This window comes from Pan paniscus, chromosome 12, assembly GCF_029289425.2.
Source record: "Pan paniscus chromosome 12, NHGRI_mPanPan1-v2.0_pri, whole genome shotgun sequence".
Lineage (NCBI taxonomy): Eukaryota > Metazoa > Chordata > Mammalia > Primates > Hominidae > Pan > Pan paniscus.
This window is the reverse complement of record NC_073261.2, coordinates 52,761,191-52,785,258: the sequence shown is the minus strand read 5'-3', so window position 1 is coordinate 52,785,258 and position 24,068 is coordinate 52,761,191. Positions and strand designations below refer to the sequence as shown.

The 24,068-nt window shown below is 39.1% G+C and overlaps 1 protein-coding gene across 1 annotated transcript in view; it reads left to right on the top strand.

Annotated features, from left to right (window-relative positions):
- The window catches only part of ALMS1 (ALMS1 centrosome and basal body associated protein), a gene marked incomplete at its 5' end in the record, with an annotated part of 232,273 nt that extends 209,301 nt beyond the window's left edge, over positions 1–22,972 (top strand). Inside the window, 7 exons of the mRNA XM_034953388.2 lie at positions 12,664–12,784; positions 13,941–14,144; positions 14,457–14,698; positions 15,447–15,630; positions 16,502–16,565; positions 21,726–21,825; positions 22,819–22,972. Coding sequence (XP_034809279.2) covers positions 12,664–12,784; positions 13,941–14,144; positions 14,457–14,698; positions 15,447–15,630; positions 16,502–16,565; positions 21,726–21,825; positions 22,819–22,863 — 960 coding nt within the window. The remainder of the gene's footprint in view (positions 1–12,663; positions 12,785–13,940; positions 14,145–14,456; positions 14,699–15,446; positions 15,631–16,501; positions 16,566–21,725; positions 21,826–22,818) is intronic.
- Between the last annotated feature and the right edge of the window lie 1,096 nt (positions 22,973–24,068).

Here is a 24,068-nt window from a genome sequence, read left to right as displayed (position 1 = left end):
GCTTAGTCATGCTTCGGCTGTGTGTGCTGTTTTTTGGTTCCATATGAATTTTAGGATTGTTTTTTCTAGTTCTGCAAAGAATGATGATGGTATTTTGATGGAAATTGCATTGAATATGTAGATTGCTTTTGGCAATATGGTCATTTTCACAATATTAATTCTAGCCGTCCATGAGCATGGGATAGGTTTCCATTTGTTTGTGTCATCAATGATTTCTTTCAGCAGTGTGTTTCTCATTTTCCTTGTAGAGCTCTTTCACCTCCTTGGTTAGGTATATTCCTAAGGTTTTGTGTTTTTTGTTTGTTTGTTTGTTTTGCAGTTGTTGTAAAAGGGATTGAGTTCTTGATTTGTTTCTCAGCTTGGTCTTTGTTGGTGCATAGCAATGCTACTGATTTGTGTACATTGATTTTGTATCCTGTAACTTTACTGAATTCATGTGTCAGATCTAGGAACTTTTTGAATCGTCTTTAGGATTTTCTAGGTATACAATCATATCATCGGTGAACAGTGACAGTTTGACTTCCTATTTACCTGCTTGGGTGCTCTTTACTTTTTTATCTTGTCTGATTGCTTTAGCTAGGACTTCGAGTACAGTGTTGAATAGCAGGGATGAAAGTGGGCATTCTTGTCTTGTTCCAGTTCTCAGGGGAAATCCTTTTAACCTTTTCCCCATTCAGTATAATTTTGGCTGTGGGTTTGCCATAGATGGCTTTTATTACCTTAAGGTATGTCCTTTCTATGCCGATTTTGCTGAGGGTTTTAATTATAAAGTGATGCTGAATTTTGCCAGATGCTTTTTCTGCATCTTTTGAGATGATCATGTGATTTTTATTTTAAATTCTGTTTATGTGGTGTATCACATTTATTGACTTGTGCATGTTAAGCCATCCCTGCATCCCTGGTATGAAACCCACCTGACCATGGTGGACTATCTTTTTGATATGCTGTTGGATTTGGTTAGCTGGTATTTTTTTGAGGACTTTTGCATCTGTGTTCATCAGGGATATTGGTCTTTTGGTTCTTTGAAAAGATAAACAAAATTGGTAGACCATTAGTGAGATTAACCAAGAAAAGAAGAGAGAAGATCCAAGTAAACTCGATTAGAAACAAAATGGGAGATATTACAACCAATACCACAGAAATACAAAAGATCATTCAAAGCTATTATGAAAACCTTTACATGTACAAACTAGAAAATCTAGAGGAGATGGATAAATTCCTGGAAATATACAACCCTTCTATATTAAATCAGGAAGAAATAGGAACTCCGAACAGACCAATAACAAGTAGTGAGATTGAAACAGTAATTTAAAAAACTGCTATCAAAAAAAAGTCCAGGACCAGATGGATTCACAGCTGAATTCTATCAGACATTCAAAGAAGAATTGGTACAAATCCTACTGAAACAATTCCAAAAGATAAAGAGGGAATCCTCCTTAAATCATTATGTGAAACCAGTATCACCCTAATACCAAAACCAGGAAAGGACATAACAAAGAAACTATTGACTCGCTCTTTCTGTGTTTCTCTCTGCCCCGTGCTGTCTCCCCTGCAGTCTCTGCAGTCCAGGCCCTCTTCTCTCTCTATGATCTCTTTGCACTCTGTCTGTTTCTCTGTTCTGTCTGCCTCTGCTCACCCACACGTGCACTTGTGCCCCACATGCCCCACCCTCGTTCTCTCTGGTTCCCACTGTGTCTGTTGTGTGTCTCTATTCTTCTTCTGATTACTCTTTCCTCCCCCACCCTTATCTCTTTAATGTTATTGCTATGTTTGTCTCTGTGCTTTCTCTGTATGTTTTCACTCTTTTTCTTTCCTGTCTCCCTTCTGCAGTTCTGCTTCTTGGTGTCTGGTTGTCTTCTGGTGGGGGAGAAGGGATAGTTTACTATTGTCAGTACAAAAAGTGAAGAAAAAAGGTCATTCAGCAGTTTTTCTTTATGAAGAAAAAGCTGAAGATGATGAATGACTTCTCTGTATTTTAGATCTCTCCTTATTTATATTAGCTCATGTTTCCAGCAGGTGGGCAAATAAACAACACAAGCAAACTACCAAACAGAGAGACCTCCATGAGAAAAGAAAATGAGAGCTTTATGTCCAACTAAATGTTTATTAATGTTTCATATATTTTTGTAAAATGGAGTTCATATCAGACTTTACATGCCTATATATGAAGAGAAATTACACTCAAAAGCAGCATCCTGAAATCCAAAGCGTAAATTTTTTATACGTTTACAGAGAAAGAATTAAGATATAAAACTATGTATACATATTATAATCCAAATATACATACATATGTGTGTATATATATGTATACATATCAGTATCACCAGAACAAAATATGTCATACATAGAACAAAAAACTGAAATTATTATAAAAATATGAATTATGATTTTTTCTTTTATATTTTTGTCTATTTTTTACAAGAAGTATGTTCTAATAAGAAACCATAAAAGTTGTTTTTGTTTAACAATAATAGAATAAGGTAAGCCAGACTGATAAACACAAAATGTTAGTTATAAGCTTAGAAGGTGAATTCCCAAATTTCTCATTGACTTCTATTTTGGGTGTAAAAGACCATTTTGAGCTTCCCAAACTAGTCATAATGAACCCTTCTAGAGGTATAGTGAAATAATAGGATTAGAGAACTAGTATACATGGTTTCTGTGTCATGATAAAGTACAGTTTTCTTTTAACTTCCAGTGCCAAGGGTTGAGTTAAATGTACTCCTCAGTTCATGACCCCTCTTTTTAAAATTTTATCACTATATGCCATCCTCATTTCTGTCTCCCCATAGGAAACCAGTCTTATGTAAATATCTTTCAGGTTACATGAATTCTTACAAAATACATATTTTTTAAGTATGCATGAACTTTCATCATATATAAAAGGTGTACCATTATTTTTGTTATGTTGGCTAAGTTTTGTATTTTCAAAGTCTGCCTACATTGCTGTAAGTATATCTAATCGCATAATGCTCCATGGAGTGCATCTACCCACTTACGCATGAACTTCTCTATGATGGGCACCCAGGTTCCTGTCAGTTCCCCAGCACAACAGAACATGGCAGTGCTGTCTTTGTCCATGTCCCCTTATGCATCTGTCTGAAACTGTCTTTAGCATATATACCCAGAAGTGGAATTCTTGGCTTACAGGCTCGTATACTTAATTTCCTACATTAGTACCAAATTGCTTTCCAGTTCATATTCCTACCTGCAGTGCATGAAAATTTCCATTTCTACTTCTCTGCCAATTATTTCTAATTTTTATCAGAACACTAGTAAAACGAGTTTCTATACCATGGGAAGATAGGTGTTTTTTTTTTTTTTCTTTTTAATGAGATGATACTTGTCTTGAACATCTAGAGTATCTCTTTAATTTCCATGGGAAGAGAGTTTTTTATATAATTTACAGTGCTTTCAACCAGAATACATTCATTTGTTCATTCATCCAAACATAATTATAGAATTGACAAAAGCACAGAGTGACATACTTTAATAAGCTTTTCTCAGATTTATATATATGAGTGAGAAAATATCTGGAAAATTTTTATAACAATATTTAAAAACTTGATTTAAATATCTGGTAAAACTTCATTGTCAAAACACAGCATCCACAGTTGTTCCAAATACCCATGGAATATTTACAAAATTAATTGTACATTAGACAAAATATTGATGAATTCTCAAAGCAGAAGTTTTATAAGTAAGCCCATATTCTGTAACTGTAATGCAGTAAAATTGAACTTAACAACTATAATTTTTAATTTTGCTAATGCTTTAAATTGCATTTCTATTAGGTTTCAGATTTGCCATTTACATTTCTTACTTTGAGAATTACCTTTGTGTATCCTTTGCCTGTTTTTCTCTGAAGGTTTTTTTCCTGTTCATTTTTGTAAACATATTTGGAGACCACTGTAGTTGCTGTTTTTTAAATTCTGTTTTATTACTTTTTTTTTTTTTTTTTTTTTGAGATGTCTCGCTCTGTCACCCAGGCTGGAGTGCAGTGGAACGATCTCGGCTCACTGCAACCTCCACCTTGCGGGTTCAAGCGATTTTCCTGCCTCAGCCTCCTGAGTAGTTGGGATTACAGGTGCGTGCCACCACGCCTGACTAATTTTTTTGTATTTTTAGTAGAGACGGGGTTTCACCATGTTGGTCAGGCTGGTCTGAAACTCCTGACTTTGTGATCTGCCCACAGCCTCCCAAAGTGCTGGAATTACAGGCGTGAGCCACCGCGCCCGGCCACTTTTTTTTCTTTTTTAGAGATGTGGTCTTGCTATGTTGCCCAGGCTGATCTCAAACTCCTGGCCTCAACCAATCTTCCCACCTAAGCCTTCTGAGTAGCTGGGACTACAGGCATGTGCCACTGTGCCTGGCTTCCTATTGGTTTTTAAGCTTAATTACATTGTGTTAATATTGGAATAAATAATATTGTTATGTATTTCTTTATTTCTGTGTTCATGCTAAGAAAGATCTTCCAACCTCAAGATTTGTTTTTAAAAAATTATCCTGCTTTACTTTTGATACTTTTTGAGGGATATGGAAGCTTTAAGCTTTAATTTAAGCTTAAGCTTTTAATCTACATGGAATTTATTTTTGTGTGTATAGGTATAAATTTATTTCCAAATGGTAGCTAGTTGCCAATAAAGATTTTTAAATAAAGTAATGTCAATAAATTAATTTATTAGAAAAATCTAATGTTCTTTTGTTAAGCTAGACTCCAATCAGTTAGAATTGGTAAATAATTGGCATGGTTCTTTCGAAATTTCCATTCAAAACAACTGAAATAACATATGGACACCTTATAAAAATTGACAGACCTGAAGAGGAAATTAATTCTGACTGAAATATGAAGGAGTTTTATTTATTAAACTTGAAGTTGGATCAGATCATCCAAGTGAAAATATCTAACAAGCTAGATGGATCTGACCCCATGAGGATATCATGAGTGAGATGAAGATTTTAGAGTCATCCATGTAAAGGTGGTGGTAATTCTCATAGTTATTAAAGCCAAGAGGAAACATATTTGGGAGAATGCAAAGAATAAATAAATGTATAGGGCTACTTCCAGGCTGTAATTTTTCAAAGCTGATAGAAAAAGCTTTGGGAAACATGGTGTCTCGCTCTATCACCCTCTACAAAATTGTATGATCATTTGTCAACCTTCTGGTTTTCCTGTGAGTTAATTGAGTGTTTTAGCTCTTGATTCATTTTCTTTCTGTCCAACCCAAAGCCCTACCATTATCTGGGAAACTTTATTATCCCATTAGAGTTTTTTTTACCTTAGTTGTAATGATCATTGACTGTAATAATTTCCACTGCATTTTAGCCATACATTCTCTTAACTATTGTTTGAATTTTGGATTCACTCAAAATTATTTGTTCTCTGCAATCTTTACTTCTTCACATACCAAAATAAATTTTTCAAGAACCTGTTATGTAGGCACAGTACATTGTTAATTTTCTGAGGAAGATTTTCCATAGTTTTCTGATCAACCACACTGGCAGAAATAGATAACTAGTTCTAATTTCCAAAAGGTAAGTAATAGATAGTTACCACCTGAGTTTCTGCTTCTGCAACCTTTTTTCACTAGGAATTAAATGTATGTCAAAGCGTTATTTTTTGGACAGACACTTGGTCATTGTGTCACCCCTTGGTGATGAGTAAATTTTATTGAAAATATACTTGCTGGTTGATTGACACAGTTCTATAAACTTTTCACAAGAAAAGACAGTCTTTTGGTGCCATAGACTATATTTCTCATTTTGAGTCTGACCGTTTTATCAATGTGTGTCTCTGGTCCTAAGCCTGAGTGATTATAAATGAATTAGCATAAACCCATGCCTCTAAAGGAAAAGCATCTCCCAGCAGGCACCTGGCTAGCTGAAGGCCAGCAGTACCAATCCTCCTGCCTGAAGAATAGCAGTGTAGGGTCATATCAGAAAACATGGCCCTTTTCCTATGTTGGATATGTTTTTCTAAGATCAGTTTCCACCTAACAAGCAATTTTTTAATTGAAAAGCTTTTATTTCTAGGTCTGTCTCATGTCTTTAATAAATACGGGAATGAGTCTCATTTAGTTCTTAAGCTAAAGAGTACTACAAAAACCCTGAAACATCTCTGAGATGGTACATTTACTTTCCATTGTTACTCTTGTATAAGACAGCAACAGGTGAGTTTGCTCTCATAATGGAAATTAAAACAGAAGCAGCCAGCCAGCATGTATTTCCTTCCAAGATTGTGTACAACAGAAAGCCTAACCCATGGTGGCTGATAATGCCATTTAATATGTAGTCACCTAAATCTTTATGTGTCAGCTCCATTGCAGAGGATCCAGTGGGCTACTCCACACCCAAGCCTGAGGGATGAGGAGATCATTAGAGGAGATGCGTGGGACTCTCCCACGGACTAAGGAAAGTGAACTGTTTTGGTTTACTGACCGCATATATAAATGGATTCAGGAAAAAAAAAAAAAAAAAGTTCTATCCCATGATGGGTCCTCAGCACAAATTGTGGGACATGAGTGCAGGTGTGTGCATTGTGGTTATTGTGAATCCGTGGATGGATTCAACATCACATGGCACGGTTCTGACAGTTTGTGCTTGGCCCAGCTTTAGAGTAGTGCTCCATCACTCCTATAGCATCCAGTGCCCACCTTTTTTTAGGATTGTTTGTTGTTTATTACATGAAGACAACACTGTTTATCACTTTCCAAGGTTGATCTTTTTCTGATTTCGGTAACAGGAGATGCAGAACTATAGAGTATAACCTTTTTTCTCCAAACAAGACTTCATAGTCCATATTTTTTTCAGTTGGCATACAATAAATAAGTGCATTTTATGCCTTTCTTGACATATTTTCCATGCCATAAAGTTTACCTGTTTAAAGTGTACAGTTTAATGGGTCTTGATGTAGTCACAGAATTGTGCAACCATCACCGTAATCTGATTTTAGAACATTTTAAACACCCTCCAAAAAAATCCTGTAAACATTAACAATCAATCTTCATTTCCCCAACCTCCCACCTCTGCCACAGCCTGCAGGCAACCACTAATGACTTTCTGTTTCTATGGATTTGCCTATTCTGGACCTTTCATATAAATGGAATCACACAGTCTTTCGTGACTGACTTCATTCACTTAACATAGTATTTTCAAGGTTCATCCACCTCATAGCATGTGCTCATTCCTTTTAATGGCCAAAGGACATTCCATTCTATGAATATACCACATTGTATCTATTCATCAGTTCATGGACATTTGTGTTGTTTCTGTTTTTTGTCTACTATGAACAAAACTGCTATGAATATTCATGTAGAAGTTTTTTTGAGGGCATATGTTTTCATTTCTCTTGGGTATATACCTAGGAGTGGAATTAATCATATGACAACTCTATGTTTAACCATTTGAGGAACTGCCAGACTTTTCCAAAATGACTGCACCATTTTACATTCCCACCAGCAGTATGTGAGGGTTCCAATTTTTCCACATCCTAGTAAACAGTTGTTTTTGTCTCTGTCTTTGATTGTCATCTTCCTACTGGGCTGGATAATTATATTGGGTTGAGAGAGAATTTATTCTTAGACTTTTCTATTTTTAAATGTTTACCTTTTTATAGGCAAGCATTACTAAATGAAAAAGAATTTGAAATGAAAACGGAAACATTCCAAGGCTCCTCATATAATCCAGTGTAATTGTGTGTTTTTTCACACCCTGTGGTGCACACCATGACTGCTTGTGTCCTTTGGAAGTGCAGGATGTTCACAGAACCTCAGACTTGGAAGGGACCACTGGAGTCCTGTGAATCCTACCCACTCCCATCAACACTTCTGCTGCATCTGCACCAAATGACAGGCCACCCTCTAATAGCTCCACCTCTCACATGCTACTTATGGGGCAGCCAGTTCCATTTGCCTAAGGCTCCAGTTATCAAAGGCTTTAACTTAAATCCAATATCTCCTTGCATTGGAATACCTGGCTCTGCTCTCAGAGCTGCTCTCTGAAGGCACAGGAAACAGACCTAGCCCTCTGCGTCTCAGACCCCCACCTCCTTTCCTGATGTGTTTTTTCTCAGGTCTTCACTCCATGAACCGTTCCACATGGGCTGTGGTATCTACTCTCCTTTCTGAGTTTGGCAGCTTTCCTGGGTATAAGTTTGTTGGTATTTTGTTTTTAAATATGTCCCTCTCAGCTAAGCTTGTTGTGCTTCAGGTAGTGAGAGCGTATTGACCAACACAACTTACCACCTTCCATTCAGTGACTGGACCATGTCTGTGGCCTAACGTATGTTATTCCTTTTGAACTCCTTAAATCTTTACTGCCACACCCTTCCCCACAAGTTTTTGTTTATTCTCATTTCTTGAACTGGTAATACAGTACAACCACATGATACAAAATATTTGATCAAGAGTGTCCTTCCTACTCCTGTTCCCCAGCACCCAGCCCTCCTTTGCAGAGGTATACAATAAAATTTCATCCGTTTTAAGTGTACAGTTAACTTTTAGTAAATTTACAGAGTTTTGCAATCATCACCAAAATCCAGTTCTAGAACATTTCTGTCGTTACCAAAAGGTCCCTTTGTACCTCTTTGCAGTCAATCCTTGTTCCCAGCCCCAGGCAACCTCTCATCTGCCTTCTGTCTCTTCTGGAGATTTTATGTATATAGCGTCAGATGTGGTCTTTTGCATCTGCCTTTTTTTGTTAACATCATGATTTCAAGGTTCATCCGTGCTGTAGTATGCATCAGTGGTTCCTTTTTGTTGCTGAATAGTATTCCATTTTATGGATATACCACATTTTGCTTATCTTTCAGTTGATGGCCATTTGGATTGTTTGATTTTTTTGGATGTGAATGCTGCTATTAATATTTGTGTAAAAGTTTTGTGTGGGCATACATTTTCATTTCTTCTGGGTTTTTACTCAGGAGTGAAATTGGTAGGTCATATGATAGGTTTATGTTTAACTTTATCAGAAATTGCCTAAGTGTTTTCCAGAGTGGCTGTATCATTTTACATTCTCACCTGCAATGTGTGAGGGTTTCGGTTTCTCCACTTCCTTGTCAACACTTGCTATTGTCCACCTTTTTATTTATAGCCATTCTAGTGGGAGTGAAGTGGTATCTTATTGTGAGTTTAATTTGAATTTCCCTAATGACTGATGATGTTGAACATTTTGTGTGCTTATTGGCCACTCTTATATCTTCTTTGATGAAGTGTCTTTTTAAATCTTTTTGCCCATTTTAAAATTAGGTTATCTTCCTACTGAGTTGAAAGAGCTCTCTATATACTCTGGTTACAAGTCCTTTATCAGATGTATTTTTTGTAAGTAACTTCTCCCAGGCTGTGGCTTTTGAATTGCAAATGGTTTTAATACAGTAATGATGAAGTCCCATTTAAACTGTTTGTCTTTTATGGATTGTGGATTGTACTTGGGGTGTTATATTCAAGAACTGTTTGCCTAACCAAAGTCACAGAGATATTCTCCTATGTTTTTCATTAAAAGTTTATTGTTTTAATTATTATGTTTAGGTCTAAAATCCATTTTTAGTACATTTTTTGTGTACGGTGTGTTGTCTAACTTCATCTCTTTGCATAGGGATATTTAATTGTCCCAGCATCATTTGTTCAAAATAGTATTATTTTCTCCAATTAGTTGCTTTGGCCCCTTTGTTGAACACTAATTGATCACATACGTAAGGCTTCATTTGGAATTTTCATTCTGTTCCATTGATATGTCTGTATCTTTTTTTTTTTTTTTTTTCTTAAGACGGAGTCTCACTCTGTCATCAAGGCTGGAGTGCAGTGGCACGATCTCGGCACACTGCAACCTTTGCCTCCTGGGTTCAAGCGATTCTTCTGCTTCAGCCTTCCGAGTAGCTGGAACTACAGGTGCGTGCCACCACACCCAGCTAATTTTTGTATTTTTAGTAGAGACCGGGTTTCACCATATTGGCCAGGCTGGTCTCGAACTCCTGAGTTTGTCATCTGCCTGCCTTGGCCTCCCAAAGTGCTGGGATTACATGCATGAGTCACTGTGCCTGGCCAATCTAGATCTGTCCTTATATCAATACCACAATGCCTTGATTGCTGTAACTTTATAAGATTTGAAATCAGGAAATATAAGCCCTCTACCTCTTTTTTTTTTTTTTTTTTTTTTTTTCAGTAACTTTGGCCCTTGTGGTCCTTGCCATTTCCATATAAAGTTGAGATCATTTTGTAGATTTCTTGAAAAATGCTTGCTGGAATTTTGATAGAGATTGTGTAGAATCAACAGATTAATTTGGGGATTATTGCCATCCTAACAATTTTGAGACTTCCAATCCGTGTATGGTGAGTGTCTCACCATTTATATTGACTTCTGATGTCTCCCAGCAATGTTTTCTAGTTTTTAATGTGCAAACCTTGCACTTCTTTTGTTAACTTTATTCCTAAATATTTTATTCTTTTTGATGCTATTGTGAGTGAGATAGTTTTCTTAATTTTATTTTCAGGTTGTCACTTGCTAGAATGTAGAAATACAATTGATTTTTTTATCTTATTGATCTTATATTCTGCAACCTGGGTAACCTTGGTTATTAGTTCTAGTTCTTTGAGGATTCCTTAGTATTTTCTACAAAGAAAATCATGTCATTTGTAAATAAAACCAGTTTTACCTCTTCCTTTCAATCTGGATTCTTTTCTTTCAGAGACATTTTATAAATAAAAAAGCAAACACCTACATATACTTTTTTAGTACCTAACATGCTTTCTTCCCCTTTTTTATAGCTGCAGAGAAGGTATAATGTATTTCATATCAGTCACTTCTTTTTTATGTTCCTTTTTTTAAGGAGAAAATAAAAATATATTTTTTAACATCATATTAGTCTCTAGTTTTATATCAGTGTTTTATATTTTACCATCTAAATCATCTGTTATTTCTAAAATGCAGATTTCGTTTCCTTTTCTAGATGGGGAAACTGACACAAAGAGGTTATGGCTTGCCTAAGTAGAGACCGCTAATAAAGGGAAGACCTGAAACTGGCCTAGCTGTTTGGAATCCTGACACAGAGCTTTTTTTTTTTTCCCCTGCATCAAAGTTGCTGCCATTCCTCCTGCCTAATGAGCAGGACTTTACAATTGCCCCTACTAAACATGCTCTGATTTAGCCCATCATTCCTGTTATTATTTGGGATCCTGACAGAGGCCCTCTCTCTGATGAGTATTGTATGTAAATTCTCCTGCTTTCCATATCTAAGACATTTATGTCTAAAATCTTAAGAAGGAATAGCCAGCACCAAACCTAGTGATTGCACACAGTAATTGCTTAGTAAATATTTGTTGTCAAATGCAAGATGTACCACTCAGTAAAGACATCTGTTTTGAAATTATATTTGGATAAGGTTGGTTCAATCAGTTATGATTCTATCAACTTGTATTATCATCCAACCCATATAACTCCATCTTGCCCTCAAAGATGCTATTAAATGTTTTGGCATTTTGTTCAAATCTGGGTATGGTATGCTATGTATTCTTTTGGTTAGCCAGTAAAGTGACCTTATGTACTAGAGAAAACAAGGCTAACCTGGCAGGGCATGCTCTGCCTGCCTGACTGAGCTTGGCTTAAATCTGCTCATCTTTTTTTTCACCAGTTCCTTGCAAATTATCTGATTCGTGATGCATCCTAAATTTTACATGTCATCAGTGTTCAGCCCACTAGTTTGCAATGCCTACCTTTCCGAAAATCAAAGTATTTCCTTTCTTCAAGTGTCTAACATAGATCTTCCTCCCCAAAATTCTGTTACAAGTTTCTTTGTGACTCTGGAATATGGTTTATCTAGTTCAAGGGATCAGATATGCTCAGTTTCCTATCCTTACCCTGGCTTTAATTTACCTCCACCAGACCTGCCTAAGTAGAAAATTCCCTAACATTTATTCAAAATATAGATAACCAGACCCCTCCCCTAGAGATTCCAATTCATTATTCTGGGTTAGCCTCCCTCTGTCCTTATTAACGATGGAGATATTAACAATGAACAAGTTTAAGAAGCAGTATTTTACACTATAGTATTTGTTCAGCTATATCTTGTTAATCATTTTGTCATCCACCGACATTCCACCATCAGCTGCAATCCCTGAAATTGCCTTCATTGCTCTACTTGCTCTGAACGTAATTTAAAAGGCCTTTGGGACTCTCTAATACTTTTTGCAATGCTCTACTCATCAGGACGTCTCACGAGCCTTGTAGGTCTTTGGTGTTTGTCTTAGTATACATGTTTGAGTCAGCTCTTAATTGGAGAGCGCTCTCTTCAGTTCATCACTCTTTTTAGCTATCTCCAGGCCTCTTTATCTCACATGAAAATTATGTGCAGGTGTCACTTCAGAATTTCATTCTGAAGATGCATCAGACTAATGTTTGGCTAGCATTCTCTTCAGAGTTTTTCCAAGCCCAGTGAAAATAGCCAGGCTTTTTTTTGTCTTACCACCTTATAACAGCTTAAGTCCTATCCAACTACAACATTCTCCCTATCACAGATACAAGGCAGCAAGTTCACAGTATCTCAAGCTTCCTCCAAATGCATCTCAACAGTTTGAATTGGATTAGAAAGAGGACTTGTTGGCTTGCTTATCCTGTGGGTAACTGTGACATTGACTGCAGGTAATAATAACAAGATCTGTTTTATTTTTCTAGGTAGCAAACCATGTGATTTCTTCTGACTCTATTTCCTCTTCTGCCAGTAGTTTCCTGAGCTCGAACCCTACTTTTTGCAACAAGCAGAATGTACACATGTTAAACAAGGGCATACAAGCAGGTAATTACTTGAATCTAAACTTTTTCATTGAAATACATTGAAATGGCTCTTAAACATATAAGATACTCAACCTCAATCATAATAAAGGACATGAAGATAAAACTATATCCAACTGCCAATTTTCATCTTGTCAGATTGGCATAAATTCAAGTGTGATGGCAAGTTTGTGGGTAAGAGTGTAGGGAAGCGGGTTCCCTTGTATATTTCAGTGGGAGTAGAAGATGATTCACTGTGAAAGGCAATTTGAAAGTTCCTATCAAAATTACTTTCACTCAGCATTTTTACTTTTGAAATGTCTGCTATAGAAATACTATGAATATGTGGAATTTAACCTATAGATATACTTGCATATGTGCAAAATAGTGTACAAAATTAACCACTAAAACATTGTTTATAGCAGGAGATTAACGTGAATTTAGGTGTTCCTCAATCGCTGAATGATTACATAAATTATTGTATGTCTAGATAATGAATGAAATTCTACATAGAATGAGGAAGCTCTCTCTGTACTAACATGGAAAGATTTCCAAGGCATGTAATTGATTTTAAGAAAAGGTACAGAACAGTGTATAGCATACTACAATATGAATTTTTTTAAATAAAAGAAATAAAGGAGGGAAGAGAATTGCTTAAATGTGCAAAATGAATTCTCTGGAACCATATGGGGTTGTGAACAGAATAAATGGAGACCAGAAGTGGGAAGGAGGATTTTTAGCTATTGCCTTTCTATACCTTTTGGTTTCATAAAATAAAAATAAATAAACTTTCATCTTGATTTGTTTCTTCCCCTCAAATCCTGTCTTCTGTCAGCCTCTTCCTTACCTGGGTGACTACCAAAAGGACTCTTAAGTATTTATTGTCTTTCTAACTTGGGATCAGAGTTGAAATCCTTTACCCTTTGAACCCATATTTATTCTTCTTCCCCTGTAATACCTAAAATGAGTTACAAATAAAACCCTTTCTTTTTTCGTTGCCCTCTTTTTCCCTCCTACTCTCCCCTGTCCTTCCTTCTTTTCCTCTCTCTTCCCATCCCTCCATCCCACACAAAGGGATTGTATTTTTGAAACATTAAAAAGGGTTCACGTACTCACTTGAATAAATCTGTCAACTCAGCCTCAAGGTTACTCCCAGAGACACCTATGATCCTTCCCCTCAGGTAACTTGGAGATTGTGAACGGTGCCAAAAAACACACTCGAGATGTTGGGATGACTTTCCCAACTCCAAGTTCCAGCGAGGCTAAATTGGAAGAGGACAGTGATGTGACTTCTTGGTCAGAAGAAAAACGTGAAGAGAAAATGCTCTTTACCGGTTATCCTGAGGACAGAAAGTTAAAAAAGAACAAGAAGAATTCCCATGAAGGTCAGTTTCTCATTCCAGATCTTGTAGTAGAGAAACTAGTGAATTTCAAGTCCCCTGCGATGCTGACTCTGTGTTTCCAAGTGACTCTATATGGTCCCCACCTACCCCCAGCCACAACCTTGTCAGGTTTTCAAAGTCCAGCATGGCAGTTACACAGTCATCCCTGCAGCAAAACCAGACTCAAGGGCACCCTGTGGCCTCTGACAGCTGAGACCCCTGAGAACCTGTATTATATGCATATCCTGGATAAGAGCTGGGTGGGGCTGTAAAAAAGTGAAAAATCTGTTTTCCTTCTAAAACTGTTTCCTGTAGGAGTTTCCTGGTTTGTTCCTGTGGAAAATGTGGAGTCTAGATCAAAGAAGGAAAACGTGCCTAACACTTGTGGCCCTGGCATCTCCTGGTTTGAACCAATAACCAAGACCAGACCCTGGAGGGAGCCACTGCGGGAGCAGAACTGTCAGGGGCAGCACCTGGACGGTCGGGGCTCCCTGGCAGGCCCAGGCAGAGAGGCTGGCAGAGACCTACTGAAGCCATTTGTGAGAGCAACCCTTCAGGTGCAGTGACGTTGACTTAACTTTAATGCTACGTGTAGGGAGAAGAAGGGTAAGGCGCAGAGAAGCTGGCTCTGTGACTTGGCGAGCTGAGGTGTAGGCCTGAGACGCTCTTTTCCAGCACCTCCGCAGTTCACCTGTTTTCACACACAAGGGTTGGGTTTCTCATCATCTGTCAAAGGCTGCCTTACTCCTAACCATAGATGATGCATCACCGTCGGGATCTGGGGACAAGGCCACAGGAGGGAGGATTTGCATCTCTGCTTATTGGGCCTGTGGGTCCCTGTGTGTGGAGGGCCCGGAGGCCTGACGCTTGTGCAGCCTCATGTGTGTTCCTCCATGTCCGTAGCTCCTATTTCTGCTGCATGTCGGATTTAAAGGAAACCAAGTCTCTTCTGATGTGTCCCTTGGGGGATAAAGGAAATGTTATTAATGATGTATTTGTCTGAATAGATCTTTAAAATAGCACTATGGGAAGAGCTGTATTGCATTGACATTTCAAAGAGTTGTAATCGCCATAGTCTTAGTTCCTGGCCTATGCTGAAGGCATGTCTTTGATCCCTGCGGGTTCCAAGCTGCAGCTCTCCCCCATAGAAAGATGTCAGAGGATTCTTCAACGCTAGATATTTTCTCGGCATTTGAATCAGACTTCCCCAAACCTCTTGGGCAGGTGGTGTGTTTCCAGCCATATGGAGAGTAGATTGCATCATTAATCTGAGGCTGGGCATTTTCTCTTTTTTTTTTCTTTTAGGAATCGCTTCAGTTTCACAGACCTGACTTCATCTCCCGCTCTGGGGAGCGGATAAAGCGCCTGAAGTTAATAGTCCAGGAGAGGAAGCTGCAGAGCATGTTACAGACGGAGCGGGATGCACTATTCAACATTGACAGGGAACGGCAGGGCCACCAGAATCGCATGTGCCCGCTGCCCAAGAGAGGTACGCCCTGCCCGTTCACTTTCCTGTGAGTGGAATAGAGAAGGCAAGGTCTGCTGCTGTGCTGCAGAGGCCTGCTAAAGGCCAGCCCAGGCCAGTTACCTGGGCAGACAGTGACGTTTTGCTTGCCAAGACTCAAACCTTCTTAGCTAACAGAACCTCCCCAACTTAGCCGTCAGCACATTCATGATCCAAGTAAGCCCAGTTACTCTAAGCCCTGTCACTGCATCGTAAACCAGCTCTGTGTCTGTGAGCAAGTTCCAAAAGTATATTGATTTTTCCTGAAAAGATGGGGCTGATTCCAGGCATGCGTACCTCTTAGGATGGTAATAATAATAATAATAATAAACACATAGTCCTTACATCTTGCCCAGGCACTGTTCACATTAGCGCTTACAGCACTCTCAGTAGGTACTATTAATATATCTACTTTATAGTGAGAAAACTGAATCAAAGGGAGATTAAGTACCTCTCCCAAGATGACATACCTAGCAAGTAAAAGCTAAGATTTGAACCCAGGTGTGCTCCTCTGGAGTCTGCATTCTTAACAATTATGATAAGCAGATCTTGATAAAATAATGAAAGCTGTGAAAACTACAAAGCACTACCTAATTCTTTTATCCAGCTTTAGAAACTGGCCAGATTTTTAATTCAAAGCCTAGTCTTTGCTACAGAGTGTTAGGTCCTTAGGGCCTTAGGCTGCTGTCCCTGTTACCCTAGTCTAACACTGGCTTGCCTTGGTCATTGCTCCCCACTCAGTCTTGCCAGCTCAGGGTAGGGGCACCAAGTCCTAGCAGCTCCCTCTCCCAGCTCTTGCACCACACCCTCTGGGTTAAGTCACTGTCCACTGAAAACCCTTTCTTCTCTTGCCTAGTCTTCCTGGCTATCCAGAAGAACAAGCCTATCAGCAAGAAGGAAATGATTCAGAGGTCCAAACGGTAAGACCAAGAAAACAAGAGTACGTATACAAGTGTAAACCAGGCCACCAAGTGGTCGGGAGCTCTGGCTTGCACCCAGAATAAACGTGTATTATACTCAAGTTTAAACATTATGAGAAAGTTGTGAGAGTCATTTCTCACTTACGGCACTGAAAAAAAAAAAGCACATCATGGTATGAATGACTCATATGCAAAAGATGAAAAACTCCTCACTAATTTACATGTCTTAGGCTCCTCTTTATTAGAAACCTAAATGTAAATAAAGAATATTTTAGGCCAGGTACGGTGGCTCATGCCTGTAATCCCAGCACTTAGGGAGGCCGAGGTGCGCAGATCACATGAGGTTAGGAGTTCGAGACCAGCCTGGCCAACATGGTGAAACTCCATCTCTACTCAAAATACAAAAATTAGCTGGGTGTGGAGGCGCACGCCTGTAATCCCAGCTACTCAGTAGGCTGAGCCGGGAGGATCTCTTGAACCTGGGAGGCAGAGGTTGCAGTGAGCTTAGATGGCACCACTGTACTCCAGTCTGGGCGACAGAACGAGACTCCATCTCAAAAAAATTTTAAAAAAAGATTATTTTGAAATAAAATTAAATATGTATTTGGGCCACATCTTTTATTCTAGCAATCCCATTTCTAGGAATTGATCCCATAGGGTGAGAAAGAACAGTGTTCTCCAGAACACAGTAAGTTAAACTTTTTTAAAAGATTAAATTTTCGAAGCATCTGAACACTGTTTCCATTTGTGGTCTTTAAAAATAAGTATTCGTGCCTATGTAGATGTGTGTACTTTTATATGCATAGAATATTTCTGGAAGACAGAAAAAACTAGTAATACTGATTGCCTTTGGAAAGGATAACAGTAGATTTTTTGACTTTTTATAATTTTTGAATTTTGTGCCATGATGAACGAACATTAGCTACTCGTTAATTAATTCATTTGAGTGTTGAATGTGGTGGTACATTTCTGTAATCCTACCTACTCAGGAGTCTTAGGTGAGAGAATCTCTTAAGCCCAGGAATTTGAGACTGCAGTGAGCTGTGATCACACCATTACGCTCCGGCCTGGGTAACAGACTGAGACTCTGTATTCAAAAAATAATAAATACAATTTTTAAAAATTAATTCATTTCAGATATTCATATATTGATCATGAGAATGCCAGAGAATAAGTTAAGGTTGACTTTTTTAGGCATTCATTGGACACTTGCTTTAATAAGAATAGTTTCTTAGTTGGCATAATGCTTCTGAAGTAATGGTACTTTAAAATAATTTATCTCATGGACTTTAAGCATTCCTCTTGAAATCTTGTTTTTATTCTATCTAGTCAGCCCTTATAGGCAATCCAAAGGGATGCTTTGGATGCTTTAGTCCAGTGGTTCTCAGAGAGTGGTCTGTGGAGTCCTGGAAGTTGCTGAGACCCTTTCAGGCAATTTGCAAGGTCAAAACTAATTTCAGAATGACACCAGGATGTTCTGTGCCTTTTTTGCTGTGTTGGCTATTTGCACTGATGATGCAAGAGAAATGGGGAGGAGTAAAACCATTGGTGTCTTACCACTATTCAAGACAGTGGCACCAAACTGTAGTAGTCTAGTAGGCATTGTATCCTGCACAGCCTCCCGCCAGGAGTGTGATGGAAGAACAAGGAAGCAGTGTAAATGGAGGTACAGAGGAAGCACTTCCTTTGCACCGTGAAGGATGATGACTGTTTTAAGGAAAAGCACTTATGCCATGGTTTGTGTCATGAGCTGAACCAGCTGCCTTTTTCATGGAACATGACTTTTACTTGAAAGAGTAACTGACAGAAAACCAATTATTCTGACTTGTGTTTGTAGCAGACATTTTCTTGAAAATGAAGAAGTGGGTCTGTGACTTCAGGAAAATGTCTGACAGTATCTGTTGCCAAAGAAAATGTGAGTTTTCAAGCCAACAATAGAAATCTAGAAAACTTGTATTCACCTCCATGGGCTTGATGACCTCTTAGTACTTAGACCTTTCTGACGAGATAAGCAGTGACATTAACAAATGTGATGTTTTTCATGTTATCTGAATACATTTGTCAACATTTGGAAGATCTGCACAACTCCCTGGACCAGGATTTTCCAAATGATTGTTGCTTTTTGTTACAAAATCAGGGAATAGATAGAAGATTCATTCAAATAATGAAAGATAGACTGATGGATTTTTATGTAACAGAATAGGAAAAGTTTATGACATGTTTTCAGATTCCACCTTGCAACTAATTTTTAAGAAGCTACCACTTGTCAGCCAGGCACAGTGGCTCACGCCTATAATCCCAACACTTTGGGAGTCCAAGGTGGGCAGATCACTTGAGGTCAGGAGTTCAAGCCTGGCCAACATGGTGAAAGACTTCTCTACTAAAACTACAAAAATTAGCTGGGCATGGTGGTGGGTACCTGTAATCCCAGCTACTCTGGAGGCTGAGACAGGAGAATTGCCTGAGCCTGGGAGGCAGAGGTTGCAGTGAGCCAAGATCGCGCCACTGCACACCAGCCTGGGCAACAAGTGCGAAACTCTGTCTCAAAAAAAAGAAAAGAAAAGAAACTATCACTTATCAAGTTTGGGTGTAGTATCAAAGAAGATCAAGAGTTACCTGAAAAGAGTATTGCAGTAACTTCTCTCGTTTCCAAGTACGTGGAAAATCTATATGTAAGCTGGATTTTTTAATGTATACTTTAACCAGAGCAAGTTGGGACAGCAGACTTAATACAGAAGCAGATACAAGTCCAGCTGTCTTCCATTAAACCAGACATTAAAGAGTTTTCTGAAAAATGTAAACAGTGCCACTCTTCTCACTAACATTTTTTTGTTTTCAAAAAGTCTTTATTTCTCATTAAAAATACAGGTTTCTTATGTTAGCCTGTCACAGGCTTATTGTTATTTCAAGTGAATAAAAAAATAAAGTTTTGCTTAATTTTTAATTTTAATTTTTGATACAGTATCAATAGATAAAACCTACATTGGGATCTTCAGCATTTAGGAGTGTGAAGGGGGCCCTAAGTCTAAAATATTTTTGAACCACTGCTTCATTCTAACTCAGTCACAAAATGGAATTAGGGGAAATCATACAGGGTTTGTTGTGGGGCAGCTACTAATACTCTCACCTCAGCAAGAGCAGTCCCTGCTGTAAGGGACTAGGAAGCTTGCCTACAGGAAGACAGCCAGGACATCTCCTAAAATGTATCAATGCTTTCGACAAGAAATATATGAGTGGATTTAGTGCCCATCTTCTGGAGAGACTTTTTAAACTGTTTTTAAACTGGTACATTTTCATTAGGTTGCTTCTATTCATGTTTATTTCTTGTGTGGCCTCTTTTCAAGGGAGTGATCTGTTTCCATCTGAGAATCTTAAATATCATCTAGTAACTCTTAATATTTAGGAAACTACAACCCAGAGAGGGGAAGTAACCCAGCAAGTTAGGGTCACAGCTGGAGTTAGAGCCTGGTGTTTGGCCTTCAATTGTGTCCTATTAAGGATTTGTGTCTCTGGAGCCTGTGTTACTCATCTTTTGTTATCACCTATCTCTACCAAAGATATTTAAAGATTCCCGTGAGAAGGAAAGATTTCAAGAGGAAAGAACGTAGCTCTTTTATTTGGAAGCACTTGTTCCAGAGTGGCCTTCAGGAGACACCTTCACCTTCTCTAATGTGTTTCCCGCAGAGCCCTGCATGAATCTAGTGATTTTTTTCCAGATTATAGAAAACTTTAGGAAATATAGAGAAAAGTAGAAAAAAGAAAATGAATATCACTTATCATCCTTCCATCTAATGGAAGATGGGAATTTTTGGTGGGAGGCGTGGGAATTTTGCAGAGACCTGCATAGCACACACTTTTTCCCCTCAAATTGTTAATCATACTGCATATACAGGTTTGTATCTTGCTTTATTTTACTCAACATTATGTTGTGAACCTTTCCTATGACTCTAAAAATTCTGAAACTTTTCTTTGGTATACATGAAACATACTTGTAACATATACATTCCATTATACTTCATAATCTATTTAACTGTTGTTTTGTTGGAAATGTATTTACAATGAGAGTGCATTTATCAAATGCACATTTGTGTTTCTCCCAACTTAAAATCATTGCCACCCAACCCCTGCTAGAACAGATCCCATGTTTTTCACATGGCCACAAGATCCTCTGCAGCCCACCTCACCCTCACCCCCATCTGTTTCCCACCTATTCCTTTACGCTCCTTTTCAGGAAGCCTCGAGTCCATTTTTACCAACATTCATTTTCCCCACCTTGAGTGTCTTCTGTCCTCCCCGTTCCCTTTCTGCTCTTATCCATCATTATTATTTTATTATTATTATTATTTTTGAGATGGAGTCTCACTTTATCACCCAGCTGTAGTGCAGCAGTGGCTTGATCTTGGCTCAGTGCAACCTCTGCCACCCAGGTTCAAGCGATTCTCCTGCCTCAGCCTCCTGAGTAGCTGAGATTACAGGCATCTGCCACCACGCCCACCTAATTTTTTTTTTTTTTTTTTTTTTGTGGTTTTAGTAGAGACGGGGTTTCACCATCTTGGCCAGGCTGCTCTTGAACTCCTGACCTCGTGATCCACCCACCTCAGCCTCCCAAAGTGCTGGGTTTACAGGCTTCAGCCACCGCACCCAGCGCTCCTATCTATTCTTAAGACCCAACTTACCTATAATTTCCTCTCTGGAGCCTTTCCGAACCTCCTTCCACCAGACCAAGTTTCTTCTCCTCTAGAACATTTTATAGGTGTGACCATTTTAGTACTTTTCCATAATTTCACTTGTGTTTCCAAACACAATAGTAATGCTGTTCATTATCTTATATTGAAACAATCCATTTTTGCATGTAGAGCAGAAAGTAGAAGTTCAGCTCTCCTTCATTTATCTCACTCCTTTCCCCCCTTTATCCTACTTCTTTCCACATGTAAGCACTATTAGGATTTTATTGTGTTTGTATTTATCTCCCCTTCCAGATTGTGAGTCCCGGGCTAGGGTTTTCTGTGCTGGAGTATCTAACGGGGCCCAGGGCCTTTCTGAGAGGGATGAGCTCCTGGAGAGTGGGAGGTATAGGGAGGGATGATGAGAGGAGATCTCATGACTCTGCACCCTGGTAACCTCCCCGATTTCTGTCCTTTCACTGGTGCCATTTCTAAGGATTTATGAGCAGCTTCCAGAAGTACAGAAAAAGAGAGAAGAAGAGAAGAGAAAATCAGAATATAAGTCATACCGGCTGCGAGCCCAGCTATATAAAAAGGTCAGTGGGTCCTCTGTCCAGAGTGGGATGGATCAGGTTTATTGGCGGAAAGAGAAATGGAGAAAACACGTTGCCTGTTGAGTGTGAAGTCAGAATGAACCGCATTTGAGGAATGAACTTAGAATGCACTGGACCAGTGTTGAAATTTGGAAGAAGGCATCTGTAATTAGACTTCAAATCAGGTTTAACTCCCCATCCATAACGGTGTAAGGCCCTTTCCATGCATTCGTTTGCAGTGAAACCAAATTTCACACACAGGAGTTCATTGACATATCATGGTAGAAATACCAGAATTATCAGGTTTCCATTCCAGAGTCCCAGGTGGTGATTTCATGCCCCTCATTGGTGAGTCAGATACCTCTAGAACTGTTAAACTGGAAAATGTGTAACTGCAGCATAAGAGTTGTCCACTTGGATGGTCAGAGGCCTCCAACTTGTCACCATGCCCTGCCCATTGTCCCAGTAGAGTCAGCGTTGCTGCAAGTCCAAGAACCTCACGGGGCAGGGTTGGTGTTACCGGTTAATTCTCTGAGAAACCAGACCGGCTCCTATGCCTGAAGGGCCATATCCTTCACTGTAGTTGTTTCCTTCTCACCCTGTCAGTCACCAGACTGATGTGGGATGGGAGCTGCTTCTGGAGCAGGCCCCAGAACCCAGGCGGGTGCCTCAGGTGGAGGCCCCAGGCACCACACCGCCTGTCTGGTGTGTCAGCATCGCAGGGCCAGGCCTTTCCTTATGCTACTGTACGTGGGAACTGATGGATTATCTGTGTCTCTATAGAAATAATAGATATTGATTACAGATCCTCTTTCCTGAACCTTTCGTGAAGTATTTTTTATATGACGACCATAGTTTCTGAAGCAGAGTAAAATGAACAAGATTTGAATAGGACCACACTGATTCTCCTTGGTGACATGGCTGCAGGGAGGAGAGGCATCTGCCTCTGATGGCAGTAATATCTAACTTCTTTCCTGCCTTTCTTTTCTTCTACAGAGAGTGACCAATCAACTTCTGGGGAGAAAAGTTCCCTGGGACTGACACAAGTTTATTTTCCTCAGAGCCTTGGAATTCTATTTTATGAACCTAGAGAAGCAGAATCCTTACTTTTGTGAGTCTGGTTGAATAAAGCTTATTCTTTGTCCATGTGTATTTTAGAAATAGTAACTTCTAAAGAGTCTGGAACAAAGTGGTGATTAAAATTCCTAATGGTTTGGGAGCAATACTTTCTGCATAGTGGCCTTGTCCAATGGCCTGTGTGTTACAATGATATGATCGTTTCTCAAGAATAAGTCCCTTTTGTATGTGTTTTTATACTTTTAGAAAATAAAAACTTTAGATTAACTCATAGTAAACAATTCTTTCCCATCTGGAGAGATGCAAGGAGCTATATGCATTGTCTCCACCGAGGTGTCTAAATGCATCAGTTGAGGGAAATGGGCTCTTAGAAGGAAATGTAGCCTGTATCTTTAGAAACACAATGTGCTGTAGTGGGAGCACTGTTGTGGGCTTTGAGGAGACGGTGTCTGGTTAGATGCCCACCAGGTGCACCCAGAGACTGCAGCAGGAGAGGCGTCTTGGGTCCAGAGCCTCCTTTCAGCCCCAGTCCAGCTCCCCCAGGGACTCTCTGTGTAGGCTGGGGAGAAAGGCCACTAGCCTTGGCTGATGGATCTTCCTCCACCCACACTCGGTTTTGGGATTAAAGCCTCAGACCATTTATCATTACACATGAAACCAACACTTACAACATAAAGGACAACTTGTGAAAAAGATGAGTCAATGAATGAGATAAAGCATTTAACCCAGTAACTGGATCAGAATGTAACAGGATTTTTTTTTTTTTTCATGTGGCCTGGAATTATAGCTAAGGCCCAAAGTAATGGAGGAAGGTTTTCAACAGCCTCACTCTAAGTTCAGTACAAAGATTGGCAAGGGCCAGTCATCCACCGAGAAGGCTTCCTGGGAGGCTGGATCCAAGAGCAGGCCCTGCCCTCAAGCACAGTTCAGAGCTTTCAGATCCTGCCCCCTGGGCTCCCTGCCATGAAGAGGACACTGGGAAAAGAACCCATGGTGCATGAGGTCAACTCATAGTTCTTCCCTTTCTTGCTGGGCAAGGTAATGAAGCACTTTTGGCCAATTTACCTGTAAAATGAGAGGGTTAATACCTCTAAGCCCCTCTTTACATAAACTCTAAAACAATGTGACTATTTCCACCTCTTGTGAGACATTATTATTCAGAATAGAAA